The sequence below is a fragment of the Anguilla anguilla genome, chromosome 12 (assembly GCF_013347855.1).
Source record: "Anguilla anguilla isolate fAngAng1 chromosome 12, fAngAng1.pri, whole genome shotgun sequence".
Lineage (NCBI taxonomy): Eukaryota > Metazoa > Chordata > Actinopteri > Anguilliformes > Anguillidae > Anguilla > Anguilla anguilla.
This window is the reverse complement of record NC_049212.1, coordinates 37,944,232-37,959,233: the sequence shown is the minus strand read 5'-3', so window position 1 is coordinate 37,959,233 and position 15,002 is coordinate 37,944,232. Positions and strand designations below refer to the sequence as shown.

The 15,002-nt window shown below is 46.6% G+C and overlaps 1 protein-coding gene across 4 annotated transcripts in view; it reads left to right on the top strand.

Moving 5' to 3' along the window:
• The first annotated feature begins 4,516 nt into the window (after window positions 1–4,516).
• LOC118208832 (amyloid-beta A4 precursor protein-binding family B member 1-like) overlaps window positions 4,517–15,002 on the top strand; it is a 36,539-nt gene continuing 26,053 nt past the window's right edge. For 2 of the 4 annotated variants that reach the window (XM_035383752.1, XM_035383750.1), the window contains exons 1-6: window positions 4,517–4,674; window positions 7,471–8,270; window positions 9,347–9,549; window positions 12,100–12,176; window positions 14,085–14,145; window positions 14,692–14,838. In XM_035383752.1, the coding sequence (XP_035239643.1) occupies window positions 7,607–8,270; window positions 9,347–9,549; window positions 12,100–12,176; window positions 14,085–14,145; window positions 14,692–14,838 (1,152 nt within the window). In that variant the 5' untranslated portion in view covers window positions 4,517–4,674; window positions 7,471–7,606. Of the gene's footprint in view, window positions 4,675–7,470; window positions 8,271–9,346; window positions 9,550–12,099; window positions 12,177–14,084; window positions 14,146–14,688; window positions 14,839–15,002 lie in introns of all 4 variants that reach the window. The other 2 variants (XM_035383751.1, XM_035383749.1) reach the window with 1 other exon arrangement.

Genomic DNA, 15,002 nt, shown 5'->3' with positions numbered 1-15,002 from the left:
TCGCATGTTCATCCTTTTTAAAAAAAAAATAAAATAAAATAATCTTTTGGTAATTGTAACATTTCACCACAGGCAAAAGGAAGTTTATTTTTGTTTTTCCTGGGGGTGGGGTGGAGGAGTTGCAGCGGTCCTGTTTGTGGGCATCTGGGGGAAATTCACTGATTCGTCGCCTGGGCGAAAAGTGTGTGTGGTGGATCAGCGCGGCCTGTACGGTGCGTTCAAGCTCAGCCGCTGACAGACCAGTTGTCATCGCTGTCTGGAGACGTGGTCATCCCACATCGTTCTTCTTTTATTCCTGTTTTTTTACATCCTTTTTTGTTTTTGTTTTGTTTTCTCTGTCTCCGCCTGCTTGCTTGTTTGTGCTGAATCAAGGGGGGGGGGAAAGCCAAAACAAAGCATGTCTTATACAAATGTATGTAATTTATATAAATATATAAAAAAGAGAAAAATGTCTTGGTTTTTTATATAGGTTCAAGATATTAAATTCAGTATATGACATGTACCTGGAAGTCGTGACCTTTTTTCTGAAATGTGTAAAAAATTTCTAGAATATCCTTGGATTTGTGTTACTGGATTTCGTCCTTTACATTACATTACATTACATTCATTTGGCAGACGCTTTTATCCAAAGCGACGTACAAAAAGTGCATTTTCATGATCGTAGACAACTGCTGAACACGGGTTCAGTAAGGTACAATTACTTAGTTTGTACAGCTATTTCTAGCCGAGAACAATGAACACTGTCCTGGTCTAACATCTGTCCTTGCTTGAACAGTAACTTCATATTTCATGAAATATCCCCAGATAATACTAGACGGGTTATTTTCAACCTTTGGCATCCTTTCTCTCGATGTGTGCTGACTGGAGACCTTGGGAAACGATGCGATAATTCCTGTATGGTGAAGCATGAAGCGCTACGCGGTGACGGGGTTGTATTTAAATCACGTATTTACAAAATTACGTGCAGAGTACAACCTTTTACTCAGAAGCCAAGAGGCAAATCTATGGAATTCCAATCATTTCTATGATCAGAACACCAGCAGCACCGTGTGTTCGGCACCGTAGACGTTCTTAACCGCTCTAAGGGGGGGTTGCTGGGATTTTTCATCGGAGAAAGTCTCGGAAAGGTCTGAACGTAGGCGTTTGTATCCAATTGCAAAACGGGGCCCCACAAGCGCTTTCCTGTTATCTCATTACGGAAACCTGCACATGCTGGCACTCCATAAATCTCTCATGAATTGGACCTGAAAAACAGTGAGGAAAGGGTGTGCTTTGAGGCTGCAGTTTTTTTTCCCATTTGAGCACAGCATGGTGCAAGTACTCTGGAGCTGAGGAACCTAAACAAGTAAATAAAAATCAAAACCATGTGAGGCCCAAGAGACTCGGGTATGGGGGAAGTGTTTATCACCATCAGAGATGCCAATCAATATTATGAAAAGCCTTTCTTTAACGAGCCTTGCAATCCTGAACTTCCAAAAGGCATTTACTGAATCGTTATATATATATGAATCACTGCACTGCTATCTCCAGTTCTTTCCTTTTTCATATAATTGAAGTTGGCTCTCAACAGTACGCCTTTTTCATTTTACACCTAAATGCCTTGCAGAATTCATTAAAGGAATTTTCCCCACTATAAAAAAAAAGCACCTCAGTGCAATCCTGCAGGCATGTGGGACTGCATGCAATCACATCCATGTGAACTCTTTACTTGCAAGCGCATCTGAGCGTGAGCCAACATCAGCAAGCGTTCAGTAACGATTAACGACAGGAATGGCTGCCACTGAATTCTAGCCTTGACTCCCCTGCACACGCATGTGCCGAGTCTGATTTGTCTTTTAGCTCTCATGCACGGTCCAAATTTGTGCAGCCGTTTAGTTCTCAGTGACTGAAGTCAACAAATTCTTCTGTTACTCCTTTATTTTGAGCATCCCGTTAATCATCTTTAAACCTTTGCCTGTCTCTGTGCTTTTAAATCATGTGCAGATGTTTGAGGTCACTGAATTCCACACTGATAACCAGAAATTGGATGGAGGAGCTGGATAAACCTCCATATACTTTTCACTGTAAACATTTTAAAGACTTCAATCATTTTTATGTAAGGTACCAGGATTGTGTCGGTAGTGTGTTTAATGGGTTGTACGCTGCCTCTGCAGGTTTTGACAGAGCAAAATCCTCATCTCCTTGGTTCGCTTGGTTGACGTCATGCGGTCAACACATACGTAAAGGTAGTAATTACAAAGTAATTGTCAAGTCTATAATTATTCCACCTTGCTGACTCGATGCCAGTACAGTGACAGGTGTGCGTTTTCTCTGTCTGGTGTGCTGAGACAACTCTTTGAGATGCTTTAATGAGTTTCAGAGAATGTCATCATCTTCCGTTATGCAATCACACAGAGGGACTGCATTTAGCAATGCCCACACTTTCCTAATTGGAGTCTCGCTGTCGGGAACCAAGAATCTGACTTCATTAGTTGTCTTAGTTTTAGTTTCTGCAATAAGTGCTGTTTTAAAGCCCAATTCAATATCTGGCTCTTTTACAAATATCAGATTTCAGGGTCAGAAAGAAAGCTTTTCTTTCTATTTTGCATTGCATTACAGGCATTTAGCGGACGCTCTTATCCAGAGCGACTTACACAACTTTTAATTTTTTTCTGTTTTACATTTCCATTGCATCCATTTATACAGCTGGATATACATACTGAAGCAATGCAGGTTAAGTACTTTGCTCAAGGGTACAATGGCAGTGTCCTGACTGGGAATCAAACCTGTGATCTTTAGCTTACAAGACCAGCTCCTTACCCATTATACTGCACTGCAATTAAAAGAAACCTCTGACGTTCTCTGTATGAGAAGGGGGAAATCTTGGCTACATGGCTGCAAATGGCTCAGTAATTGGTTGACTCGCTGAGTAACTCACTGAGCGAACACTTTCTGCAGTAATGGCATTGTAATATGGAAAGGGTGAAGAAAACATTTAAAATCACAACATGGATGCTGAAATAAATGTGTATAAAATTTTAAGTGTGGCAAATGTATCAGCTTTATTCTCTCCAAAATTCTGAAAAAGGAATTTATTTTAGAACAAAGAAAAGCAAACTGCTTACTGGAAGATATTCCAACTAGTGGAAGCAAACTGGTGCACTGGAGTATCCTTTACATCTAAGAAGGATGTGTTTGTGTTATTTTGTATTAATTGCTTTGTAGGTGCTCTCACCAAGGGTACATTTTACATATTCACCATCCATACAGCATAACATTTGACAAATAAGAGAGAATATTTGATAAATATCCAACAAATTATTCTTTTGAAAGAGGTTACGGTTTTTAATGGATAGAATTATAGACTGCTAAAGTCTAGTTGAGTCCTAATTGCTTCAAGTGTGGACACCTGGCCACTGAAACCATCCATGGAAAGTGACGGAGGCCTCTTGTGTTAAATAAGGAAAGAAACGATGGTGGAACTTAATCGATGGTGGAACGTGTTTTCAACTGCCTTAATTGATCTGTGACAAAACCAAAAAAACAAACATCCATCCATCCATCCATCCATTATCTATACCCGCTTATCCTGAGTAGGGTCGCGGGGGGTGCTGGAACCTGTCCCAGCATGCATTGGGCGAGAGGCAGGAATACATCCTGGACAGGCCGCCAATCTATCGCAGGGCACAAACAAAAAAACAAACAAAAAAACAGCATACATAGTGCATCCAAAAGACAGAGTTTGGGAAGTACCGCTCCACACAACCCTGAGCTCTGACTCTAATTTAGACAAGTGATGACATCATATTCCACAACGGAGCTCTACAAAGGCATATATTGTATTCCCACTGGAAGACGTCAAGCACAGGCTTTCTTCATGAAATGCGCTTGTGATCTCACAGAACACTTACAGCAGAAACATGTTACTTCTATTACAACATCAATCCATAAAGCATTAGTGACATTTTACAGCAATTTGCAGTACTTGCCTGTGTGTTGAAGTGTTATTTTTTTATCTTTTGCATTGTAAATCATGGTATTTAGTCTGATTTGTGTCTTCTGGGTGAGTGGAGAGGCCTCTTATGAGGGTTTTTCCCACAGCTGAACTGGGTAACACTCTACAGTACATACACATATACGTGCATGTTATAAGGGTATGAAAAATTATATTAAAATGTATAAAATAATAAAACAAAAGGCTTATCGTTCTGTATTACATTTCATTAAACCATTTTGGAACTTAATTGTAAATTATGTTTATGATTATGTTTCTTTTTATTGCGTGACTATTATGAATACCCCTTTATGAAGAGAAATTCATCTGTAACATTTATGGTGAAATTATTTGTAGCTGGTATTATAATCGTAATCAGTATGTTGTCCTTGTCTCATCTGATGCCGTATGCATATACTGCAATTATCTTTTAGAGTGCAGCTTGGATGTAATTGTATAAAGTGTATATTCTGTATATTGTCCGGTAAAATAGCCCAGCAAGTCTTGACATGTTTCTAGTCACCGCGGCGTGATTGACTACGGGATGACGTTCCATAGTGACGTTTGACTCTGGCAGCGTCGATTCTCTTGCAAGGTATTGACCATGTTCCATGTCCAGGGCCGACGAAATTCCGTGTTTGTAATTTTGTTTTATTAAAACATCAAATAAAATAAAACGCACAGGAGTCGAACGCGAAAGGGTGAGTTCAAGAGATGCTAAATGACTGGTTTGTTACTATACAGACCGCTTATGTTGCCATAAAAATGCGTTTGTTGTCTATGCTAACTAACGGTAGCTTGTTACCTAGCTAGGTGGATTACTAATGATGGAGTCTGGATGGATAGACGGCGAACGATAACATGAGGAGTTATATCGCAGTATAACCTGCACATATGCATCGATTTATGTTTGCCATGTTCATTTCATTGTCTAAATGCTTTTCCATTGTGAACGCCCAAGTTCTCAGGTAATACGTTGTGTTCTATCGGTAGCGATCAAGCAGCGCTCGCAGTTAACCTAGGCTGTCAGCAGCATCAACATCACGCCTAGTACCAGAGCGACTGCAGAATGCTGCCTAGCTAGATTTTTAAGCAGGTACAACGCTACCTTTAACGCCACACAGCGAAACAATTCATTAGATCGACAGTGAAATGTGAAATTTGGTTAGAATTAGATATGTATTTAATATTAGCACTGTGGAATTGTTAACGTCATAAAACAATATTTGTGGGTAAATGTTAGTCTGCGTTGCTATGTACTAGTTTGCTAGCTATAGATTTGTGTTATGATTTGGTAAGAAGTGAGATGCACGGTGCTAATGCTAACTATCTAGCAACGCCAGCTGCGGCAGAAAGGTAGTTATAGCCTAGCTTTAGAATGGTCCCAACATTGCTAGCTGGTTACAACGTAAGGGGATAGACAGCAAGGTGTGTAAACAGGCTAACGCTGGCCTGGCTGTACGAAGAGGCTTGGATAACGGGTCAGCCGGCGTCTGAACATTTCCCCTCGAAAGACGGCTGTAGAAATTCGTCCATCTTTTTCTTGAGGTGTGATACAGAAGAGATAAAACACCGGCTGGGGCACGAGTGGGGTACAGTGGAAGGCACGGCTGCCCGGGCAAAGGCCTTAGCAATCTCACGCTGTAACGTTAGATGTCTTGTGTTTGAGAATATAATTTGGAGAATATAATTTTTATTTAGTCATACATCTAGCGGTACTGCTACATGTACTGCTAAATCCAGAGATTTGTATCGATTGCTCTTTTCATATTGCATATTTCTGATTGGTTTCACCAAATCATGACTGAGCCCCCAGATCTCTTCCAGGCCGTGTGTGCACTATGCTAAAATCAATAGACACACAAAAGTGTTCTGTATATTTTAACACGTTGGCCTTACTGTTCTCTAACATGGTAATGTAACCTGGAATTGGCTGCAAATCTGACTTAAGATATTGATTTAAAGGAAATGTATGTGTATTAAAAAATAAAAATAAATTAATTTTATACCACTGTATAAAAAAAAGGGGGGGGGGGGGTACTTTTCTGTAGAAACATACTATGGAAACATGATTGAGTTAACAAGGTTGCTTGGAATAGTCTCTGGCTGTTCCTGGCTTTGCCTGGGGCTAAAGACATACTACGCATCTAGTGAGTTTTATGGAAGAAAGGAGGAAGAACTTTGTTGATGGATCCAGAGAATTTGTATTGCAGAAAATTCACTGAGGACATAATTTCAAGAGTGACTGATTGAGTTAGTTTAATTCTGATTTTTGCATGATCTTTTTAAACCTTTTAGTGGATGCAGCACACATGACTTCAGGTTGGGTTCTGGGGAGAGTTAAAGTCCTTTAATGTCTGGAAGGACAGTGAACTTGTGTTTGTGGGTCTGCCTATAAAAATGTTTTTTAGGCCTGACACGAGGTGGGTTTGTGAATAAAAATAAAAAAATAAATAAAAACCACACTGAGCATAAAGCGGCATTAAGAATAAAATAATGCGCATTTCATTCGAGTTATTTTGGTGCCGTGGGTGCACTGGCGCACTCATCCCAAACAGCTCGGTATTTGCTGAAAGGAGTTGGATGATGTGTCTTGCTCTAGGGTACGTGAGTAGCCCGATGTGGGCTGGTGTTCTCTGGAAGTCACGCGCAGTGCTTCAGATAAGGACCTGGGCCTCCTGTCACGAAGCAGGATCACAGAAGTAAAACCCGGAAAACACTCCCAAATATGGAACACGGACTGAGATGAAAAGAGCTGTTCCAGGTTTTACTCAGTCTAGTAATCCAGCTAACTCAGTAATCCTGCTTTGTGATACAGGCTTCAGGCGCATTGCTATGAAATGAAGGCAGAAGATGAGGGTCATTGTAGCCTAGATGTACAGTGAGTGAGTGTGCAGGCCTTATTATTGGACGGCTCAGATTTTTGCGCTTGTTGTATCAGTCTGAACTGGTGTGGGTGACAGTGACTTAGTGGCAATAGGCCTCTCTTAAGGCATATTGGTTTAAGATTCATTTCGAGTTGCTACAAACACAAGCTGAGGAAGAAAAAGTGCTACACTTCATCCATCAAACACCAGGGGTCTGTTTGTGCATAAAACTGGAGTCTTTATTAAAGCCTTGTGCATTGAAGCCGGACTTGCAATGCAGAATGAGAAGGTGATAATTGGTGTTTTATGTGACCTGGGTGGAGGGCAGGCTGAAGCACATTATTATTATTATTATTTTGCTGTAATGACCTTTCTGCTGAACTTTAGTTATTTTAAATATGTAAGAGAACAGCTCCGCATTTTTTCCCATTTCTCATTTTGTATTGCACATGGGGAAGTTTTTATTTAAGCGCTAATGAACACTGTGAGTTTAGCTTGTCACACCATTGCCTTGTTTGTCCCATTCCGCTCCCTGTAGTGTGCCAGCATGTGTGAGCAAAGGAGAGCTGACCAATCAGAACAGCTCATTTCCCCTCTTACTGACCCTCAGTCTGTGTGCTTTCTCTACAGCACCTGGGTGAGTGCTGAGCTGGGCTAGAAGGCGAGGCCAAAGCAGTCCCCTCCTCTTCCTCCGTGCCTTCTTCCTCTTCCCTTTCACTCGAGAGCCGCTGTTCTTGCCCGACCTCTGACCTGCCGCGCGGAAAAGATGGGCGGCCTCGGCGACGAAGCGTCCAGCCAGCTGGTGGACAACCAGCACCGGGACGAGGAGCGGGCCCAGAACCAGGAGAACGAGCAGGGGCACCGGCTCGCCCAGGAGCCCGCCGCCAACAACGCCAAGTGGGTCAAGGAGGGCCAGAACCAGCTGCGCAAGGACCAGAACCGCAACCCCGACCACGGCCGGGACCCGGACTGCAACCCCAACCGCAACGGCGTGGAGCGGCGCCGCCCCGCGCGCGGCGAGAAGACCGCCTCCCACAAGGCCCTGCGGTTCCTCTGCTCCGACCTGGAGGCCAGGAACGCCGCCAACAAGACGCTGATCATCGACAACCTGGTGTCCCTGGAGGGCGAGGAGGACGAGGAGGAGGAGGAGGGGGAGGAGGAGGAGGAGGAAGACGAGGCCTTGCCCCTGGCGACGAGGGAGAAGGACACGGACTCGTCCTCCGAGACCCTGAGCACCGGGGAGTCGCGTAAGGAGGGCGGAGGAGGAGGTGGAGGAGGTGGAGGAGGAGGAGGAGGAGGAGGAGGTGGAGGAGGGAGGAGCGCCTGCCTGCTTTTCGGGAGCAGGAACGGGACGCTGAGCGACGAGGACTCCAGCTGGACCTCGCTGTCCCAGGACAGCACGGCGAACAGCACCCCCGACGGGGAGACAGGTGAGCACGGGCGGGGCCGTGGGGGGGGGGGTGAGGAGCGAGGGCCCATCGGGTGCTGTTTGAATGAGCGTTTATAGAACTGAATGCGTTTTGTACATGTGTTTTATTAATGCTTGTAAATCAATATTAATCTTGTTCTTTACGTGGGGTCAGCTGCTGCTGGTCTCTGTTGAAAATGAGCTGTTTTATCTCAAGAGACTAACCTGTATAAGTAAAGGTTGAATGAAAAAATAAAAATGAAAAATAGACAATTATGGGCTTGACCTGCATCCTGCCATTTCGTTTCATTACTGTTTGTTGGGTGCATACTTGTATACATTAGGGAAGTGCTGTTTTTTACAGAGTGCTTTCAATAGGAGTAATAGCCTATAGCCTGCCAATTTTTTTTAGAAATGGCGCCTACAGCTGAATCTGAATGTTCAAGAAAACAATTATGGAAAATTCTGAGAAATGTAGGACTCCGGTCCTAAAGCAGTAAGCTTGATTAGGTGTTGTATTGTAGGCCAAGAGCTGGAGAGATGGGGATTCTGCCTGCTTTCCATCTGTTTTTTTTCCATTGCAAAATCCTCAAGCAAACAGCCCATAAACAAGAGGTCGTAATGTTGCGATGTTGCGAGAGGTCGAATGCTCCCAAGCCGCTCTGACCTGTAATTTGGTCGCGGTTGTGGCTGAGTGGAATGACCTGGCGCGCGTGGCACGGTGTGTTTTTTGTTTCATAAAAAGCCTCTCTCATAGATGATTTGTTCGTCGTGGGAGGAAGCGAAGGAGTGCTGTTGACACAAAATGGGGGCTGAGTCACTGCGAACACAGCGCTTTGATTGTGTGCTAATGTGTGGCTTTGATAACCTGTCACCTCCCAAACTCTTACGCATTTCCTGAGTACCTTCAAGAGTCTGTTCTTACCTGATAAGAGGAAGAAATGGAATATTCAGTCTGTCTGGGTGCACATTCGTACAGATTTGTTTTTTTATTTTCCTTTGTGTCTGGGCTTATGTTCTGTGCCATCATCCCAAACCTCCCCCCCCTCCCGAACCTCCCCCGACTGCCCCCCCCCCCCCCCCAACTCCTTACATCAGAGACCTTCTGGGACCGCAGTGCGTTTGAGACCGACACGGACCTGCCTGCCGGGTGGATGCGGGTTCGAGACACCTCGGGCACCTACTACTGGCACATCCCCACCGGCACCACCCAGTGGGAGCCCCCCTCGCCCCTGGAGGGCGGGGCCCCCGAAAGGCCCTCCAGCGCATCCTCGGGGACCGCCTCCAGCGAGGAGCCGCAGGTGAGGGTCAGCTACCAGGTGGGGGGGCGTTGGTTGGGTTTGGGGGGTTCCTGAGTTTATTATTATTGTTTGGATAGGTGAAGAACTACTACTAATACTTCTTCTTCTCCTTATTCTTCTTCTTCCTCTTCTTCTTTCTCTTCCTTTTCAGAGATGCAGTTAGGTATTTAAAAGTATTTTTTGGTATTTTGTTAAGTCAAGTGTGAGCACAGCCATAAACACAAAGTGACAGTGTTCAGTCCCTTAGTCTCTTCTACTTGAAATACATTCAGCAGTGTGAAGGATTGGATGAACATGAGATGTGCTCTGCTCTTTAAGTTCTGTATTTGACTGTTTGTGCCTGTGGTATTGTGCGGCCTGTCTGAACATCCGTCAGTCTGTATTTCTGTCCACCTGTCTGAATACCTCTGAGCTCATGGAAGTGGCCTGTCTTGTTCCAACAAATATTGTGGTGTGAAAGGCCATCTGAGTTGACCCTGGCAAATCAGTTTCCTAGAATTTCCATGTTCCCATGGCAGTGAGCTGGGGCTTAGTGCTGAGCCAGCTTTTCAGACAGCCTAAAACATTCACTGGAGTTACTGATAACTTCACCTCTTTCAGCAATCAGCAGCCTCGGATTTAGAAAGCAAAAACCCTGAGTCAAAGCAGAGCGTACCTCCCTTATACAGGTTATACAGCGCTATGTTATGATGACACATTCTGAACATGAAACTGAATTGTGAATTTCAGTGTTACCGTATTATAACACGGTTCTAGAGTTCTAGGAAAGGATGGAAGAGTACTAGTTCCAGGTTTGCTATTGCCAAAGTTGGAATAAGAAGAAGAATAAAGAACACTCAGTTACAGGGCTTAATTTCTAGTTATCTCGATTAAAGACATACTATGCAGGATTTTTACATTACTTTGAAAATATTATAAAATAACCATGCTCAGTCATATCTACAATGCACTGGCAAGCTCTGTCTTTTCTCTGTCCCTGCACATTTGCCATGCTCTGCTGTTTGTATTTCTTGTCGTCTAAAATGTGTTCGGGACGTTTCGGGGCTGGGGCGGGATCAGGTTTCAGCAGAGCGTTTGCAGCTAGCTAGCTAACTACTGCAGTGGCGGAGGTGAAGAAGCACAAGTACAGCGAAGCAAGACGACAAGCCGACAGGGCTCGTTCAAAAACCAGTCAACATCGGAATTTCTTTTCCTGATGATGACAGCAGCTGTAAAAATGGAGATATAAAACTAAAAACGGCAGAAAACAGATTTAAAATATAAAAAACGTAGGTGAATGGGTGTGGTCGAGGACAGAGGAGGAGACGTCTTTAATTGCAACCGCAGGACCACAGCAAGGCTTAAAATCCTGCATAGCGTGCTTTTACAGGAGCCTTGGGAGGAGATCTGAAGCATTTGTATTCTAGGAGACTGGCGGAGATATTTCATGTGAAGTCGTCTGATCGCTGCAGTGAGAAGGACAGCTCTCGCGGTCAGGGCTTTAAATTTTTATTGGCTCGGGCGCGTTTTGGCAGACGAGCCTTCCACCGCGTGCGTGATGCGTCCACGGCGTTAAAAACTCAAAGACCCGACCGCGAGCTGACCCGAGTCTCATTCCCACCGGAATGTACCTTTTGTTAAGCTAAGGATCCAGCACTCGCTGAACCTACATTAGATAATTAGTGTTGGGCATGTTTGAACTTTCATATCGAGTTGTGTGAACAGAACTTAGGGGATTGAGGTTGAAATTAGAAAGTACATTTTGTGCTCACACTGCAGAGCACTTCTTCACGCGTTGCCTTCTGAGTGCATGGAATAAATTGGCTGGATTTACGGTGGGCCGTGGGATCAGTCAATAAAACTTTTATCCTGTTACATCTGTGGCTCTTCAAAATTTCACAGGCTGAAACAAATTTGATGGAAACGATACAAACTTGTCTACGACTGCAATGCTTATTGGAAACAACTGTGTATGTAAAGCTAACCGATCGGACCCAAATCCCAGCACCCTTTTAGAATTTAAACTGGGAATGACTCATTCCTGAACCTTTGAGGAACCCGGTGTGTGGGTTTGTTTTGCTTATTTTCATTTTTAATCATAATGCTGTAATCGTGGAAATGCTGACTGGCATTGCAGACCCAGTGCCACATTAGCGGCAGTTTAGAGCCGCAGTTTTAAGCGTTTTAAACCGTCTCTCTCTAATGAGAACAGTCGGAACAGATCAGGCATCTCAAACCGCAGGCCTGGAGGGCTGCAGTGGCTGCTGGGTCTTGTGGTTTCCTCTCAACCAGGAGCCATTTTAGACCTCAGCAGTGAGGTATGTGGACTGTAGCCAGTCAGTGACTTAATTTGAGGACCTAAGCACTGAAACAGACCGAAAAGCAGCAGACACTGTGGCCCCATCATCAGGACTGTAGTGTGAGATCCCTGAGCTGACTGTGCTGGCAGGAAGGACACTCGGTTAGCTTAATAAAGCTGCCATCTTCTGAATCTCTGCTTTCAGAATGTAGCTGCGACCAGTGTTTTAAATCCTTCGACCTTTGACCCTTGACCCTTTGTCCGTTTCTCAGGAGGGGGACGTGGTGTCGGACCAGAGCCTGAAGGAGTTTGAGGGGGCCACCCTGCGCTACGCGTCCATCAACCTCAGGTGAGGGGCGGGGCATGCCCGTACGCTGCGCTGAGCGCTGCTGGGCGGAGCCTAACGTCCCGCCTCCAGCCAATTGCGAGCGGCGGTTTGTTCACAGAGGACTTCTGCACCTCCGGCACCAAGTACAGAAGAGGAGACGTGGAGGGGATCCTTTCCCTCTGATCTTACATTATGCATTGACCACGAATAAAACATATTACGTTATTTAAAGGACTTCTTAAAAAAGCAGTTCTTGTTGAAGAAAAAGGCTAAAAATCCCCCTTTCCTCAATGTCTCTCACTTAAAGCCCTTCAGTATACTGACTGATATTTTTCCAGCTTTTGGAGCTAATCTTTAGTTACAGTGTTTTATTTGGCATGAATATGGCACGTTATAATAAAAGGAAAATATCTGCTCGGCTCAGCGGTGCGTTTGAGCGTCTGAAACAAGAGCTGCATGTTTATGGCAGTGTAAACTGTTACGCAGATGGCTTATGAGACCCAGAGTACCGGTTCAGAAAGACACAGCGTTTTGGGGCGGGCGTGGGAGGGTGGTGTTGCGGGTTTGATCGGGGGTTAGTATGGCTTTATCACGTTTGGGCGTTTTGGGGCAGGCATGGGAGGGTGGTGTTGCGGGTTTGATCGGGGGTTAGTATGGCTTTATCACGTTTGGGCGTTTTGGGGCAGGTGTGGGAGGGTGGTGTTGCGGGTTTGATCGGGGGTTAGTATGGCTTTATCACGTTTGGGCATTTTGGGGCAGGCGTGGGAGGGTGTTGCGGGTTTGATCGGGGGTTAGTATGGCTTTATCACGTTTGGGCGTTTTGGGGCAGGCGTGGGAGGGGGGTGTTGCGGGTTTGATCGGGGGTTAGTATGGCTTTATCACGTTTGGGTGTTTTGGGGCAGGCGTGGGAGGGTGGTGTTGCGGGTTTGATCGGGGGTTAGTATGGCTTTATCACGTTTGGGCGTTTTGGGGCAGGCGTGGGGGGGGGTGTTGCGGGTTTGATCGAGGGTTAGTATGGCTTTATCACGTTTGGGCGTTTTGGGGCAGGCGTGGGAGGGTGGTGTTGCGGGTTTGATCGGGGGTTAATATGGCTTTATCACGTTTGGGCATTTTGGGGCAGGCGTGGGAGGGTGTTGCGGGTTTGATCGGGGGTTAGTATGGCTTTATCACGTTTGGCCATTTTGGGGCAGGCGTGGGAGGGTGTTGCGGGTTTGATCGGGGGTTAGTATGGCTTTATCACGTTTGGCCATTTTGGGGCAGGCGTGGGAGGGTGGTGTTGCGGGTTTGATCGGGGGTTAGTATGGCTTTATCACGTTTGGGCGTTTTGGGGCAGGCGTGGGAGGGTGTTGCGGGTTTGATCGGGGGTTAGTGTGGCTTTATCACGTTTGGGCGTTTTGGGGCAGGTGTGGGAGGGTGTTGCGGGTTTGATCGGCGGTTAGTGTGGCTTTATCACGTTTGGGCTTCAGTTCCTCTCTGCACTGGGAGAGCCACGGCTGTCTTTAGCGTATCTGCTGCCTGGCTGAGAGATTACTGCACTGTTTCACAGTCAAACTGCTGACCGACACGTAAACCGTAATTGGCAATTAAAACTGGCTCTCCGTCACCTCCCCCCCCCCCCCCTTTCTCTCTTCTCCTCTCCCACTCCCTTTTTCTCACCTCCACCCTCCCTTTCTCTCTCCTCCCCCCCTCACTTTCTCTGTCTTCTCTCTCTCCTCCTCTTCTCCCCCTCCTCCTCTCTCCTCCTCTCCCACTCCCTTTCTTTCTCCTCCACCCTCCCCTTCTCTCCTCCTCCCCCCTCCTCCTCTCTCTCCTCCTCCCCCCCTCACTTTCTCTGTCTTCTCTCTCCTCCTCTTCCCCCCCTCTCTCCTCCTCCTCTCTCCTCCTCTCCCACTCCCTGTTTCTCTCCTCCTCTCCCGCTCCCTCACGCAGCTGTTCTCTGTCGGAGGATGAGGAGAAGCAGAGCCCTTTCAGCGCTGACCTGGAGGCCAAGGTACCGTGGAGAGGCGCCCCACCTCCCTCCCACACACCCCCCCGGCTCACGCACGGCCACGCCCGCAGGCCTGTCCCTCCCCTCCCCAAAAATTATACAGATTTTTGAAGTAGTCTCGCACGCACACACGCACACGCACACACAGTCACGCACACACACACTCGCATACACACACATGCACTCTCATGCATACACACACACACAGACACACACACAAACAACACACATATAAACACACTCACTCTGACACGCACATGTGCACACACACGCACAGGCACACACACTCACTCACACTCACACAGACACACACACACACACACACACACACAGTAGAATTTATTGTTGACCTTTCTGAGGGGCTCAGTGTGTTTCCTGAGTGTAAGCTCTGGACAGTGTCTGCCTGCTGGCCTGGCTCCCCTCTACCCTCCAGTGACTGTCTGTGTTTGTCTGCACCCCCCCCCGTCCCACCCCATCCCTCCCCCACCCTGTCCTGCCGCGGTGCCCCCATCCCGGTGCCCCCCCCCCCCCGTCCCCGTCCCACAGCAGTGCTTCGCCGTGCGCTCCCTGGGCTGGGTGGAGATGTCCGAGGAGGAAATGGCGCCGGGGAGGAGCAGCGTCGCCGTCAACAACTGCATCCGCCAGCTGTCCTATCACAAGCAGAACCTGCACGACTCTGCGGGCATCTGGGGCGAGGTGAGGGGGCGGGGCGAGGGGGTGAGGGGGCGGGGTTTCGCCAGCTGTCCTATCACAAGCAGAACCTGCACGACTCTGCGGGCATCTGGGGCGAGGTGAGGGGGCGGGGCGAGGGGGTGAGGGGGCGGGGTTTCGCCAGCTGTCCTATCACAAGCAGAACCTGC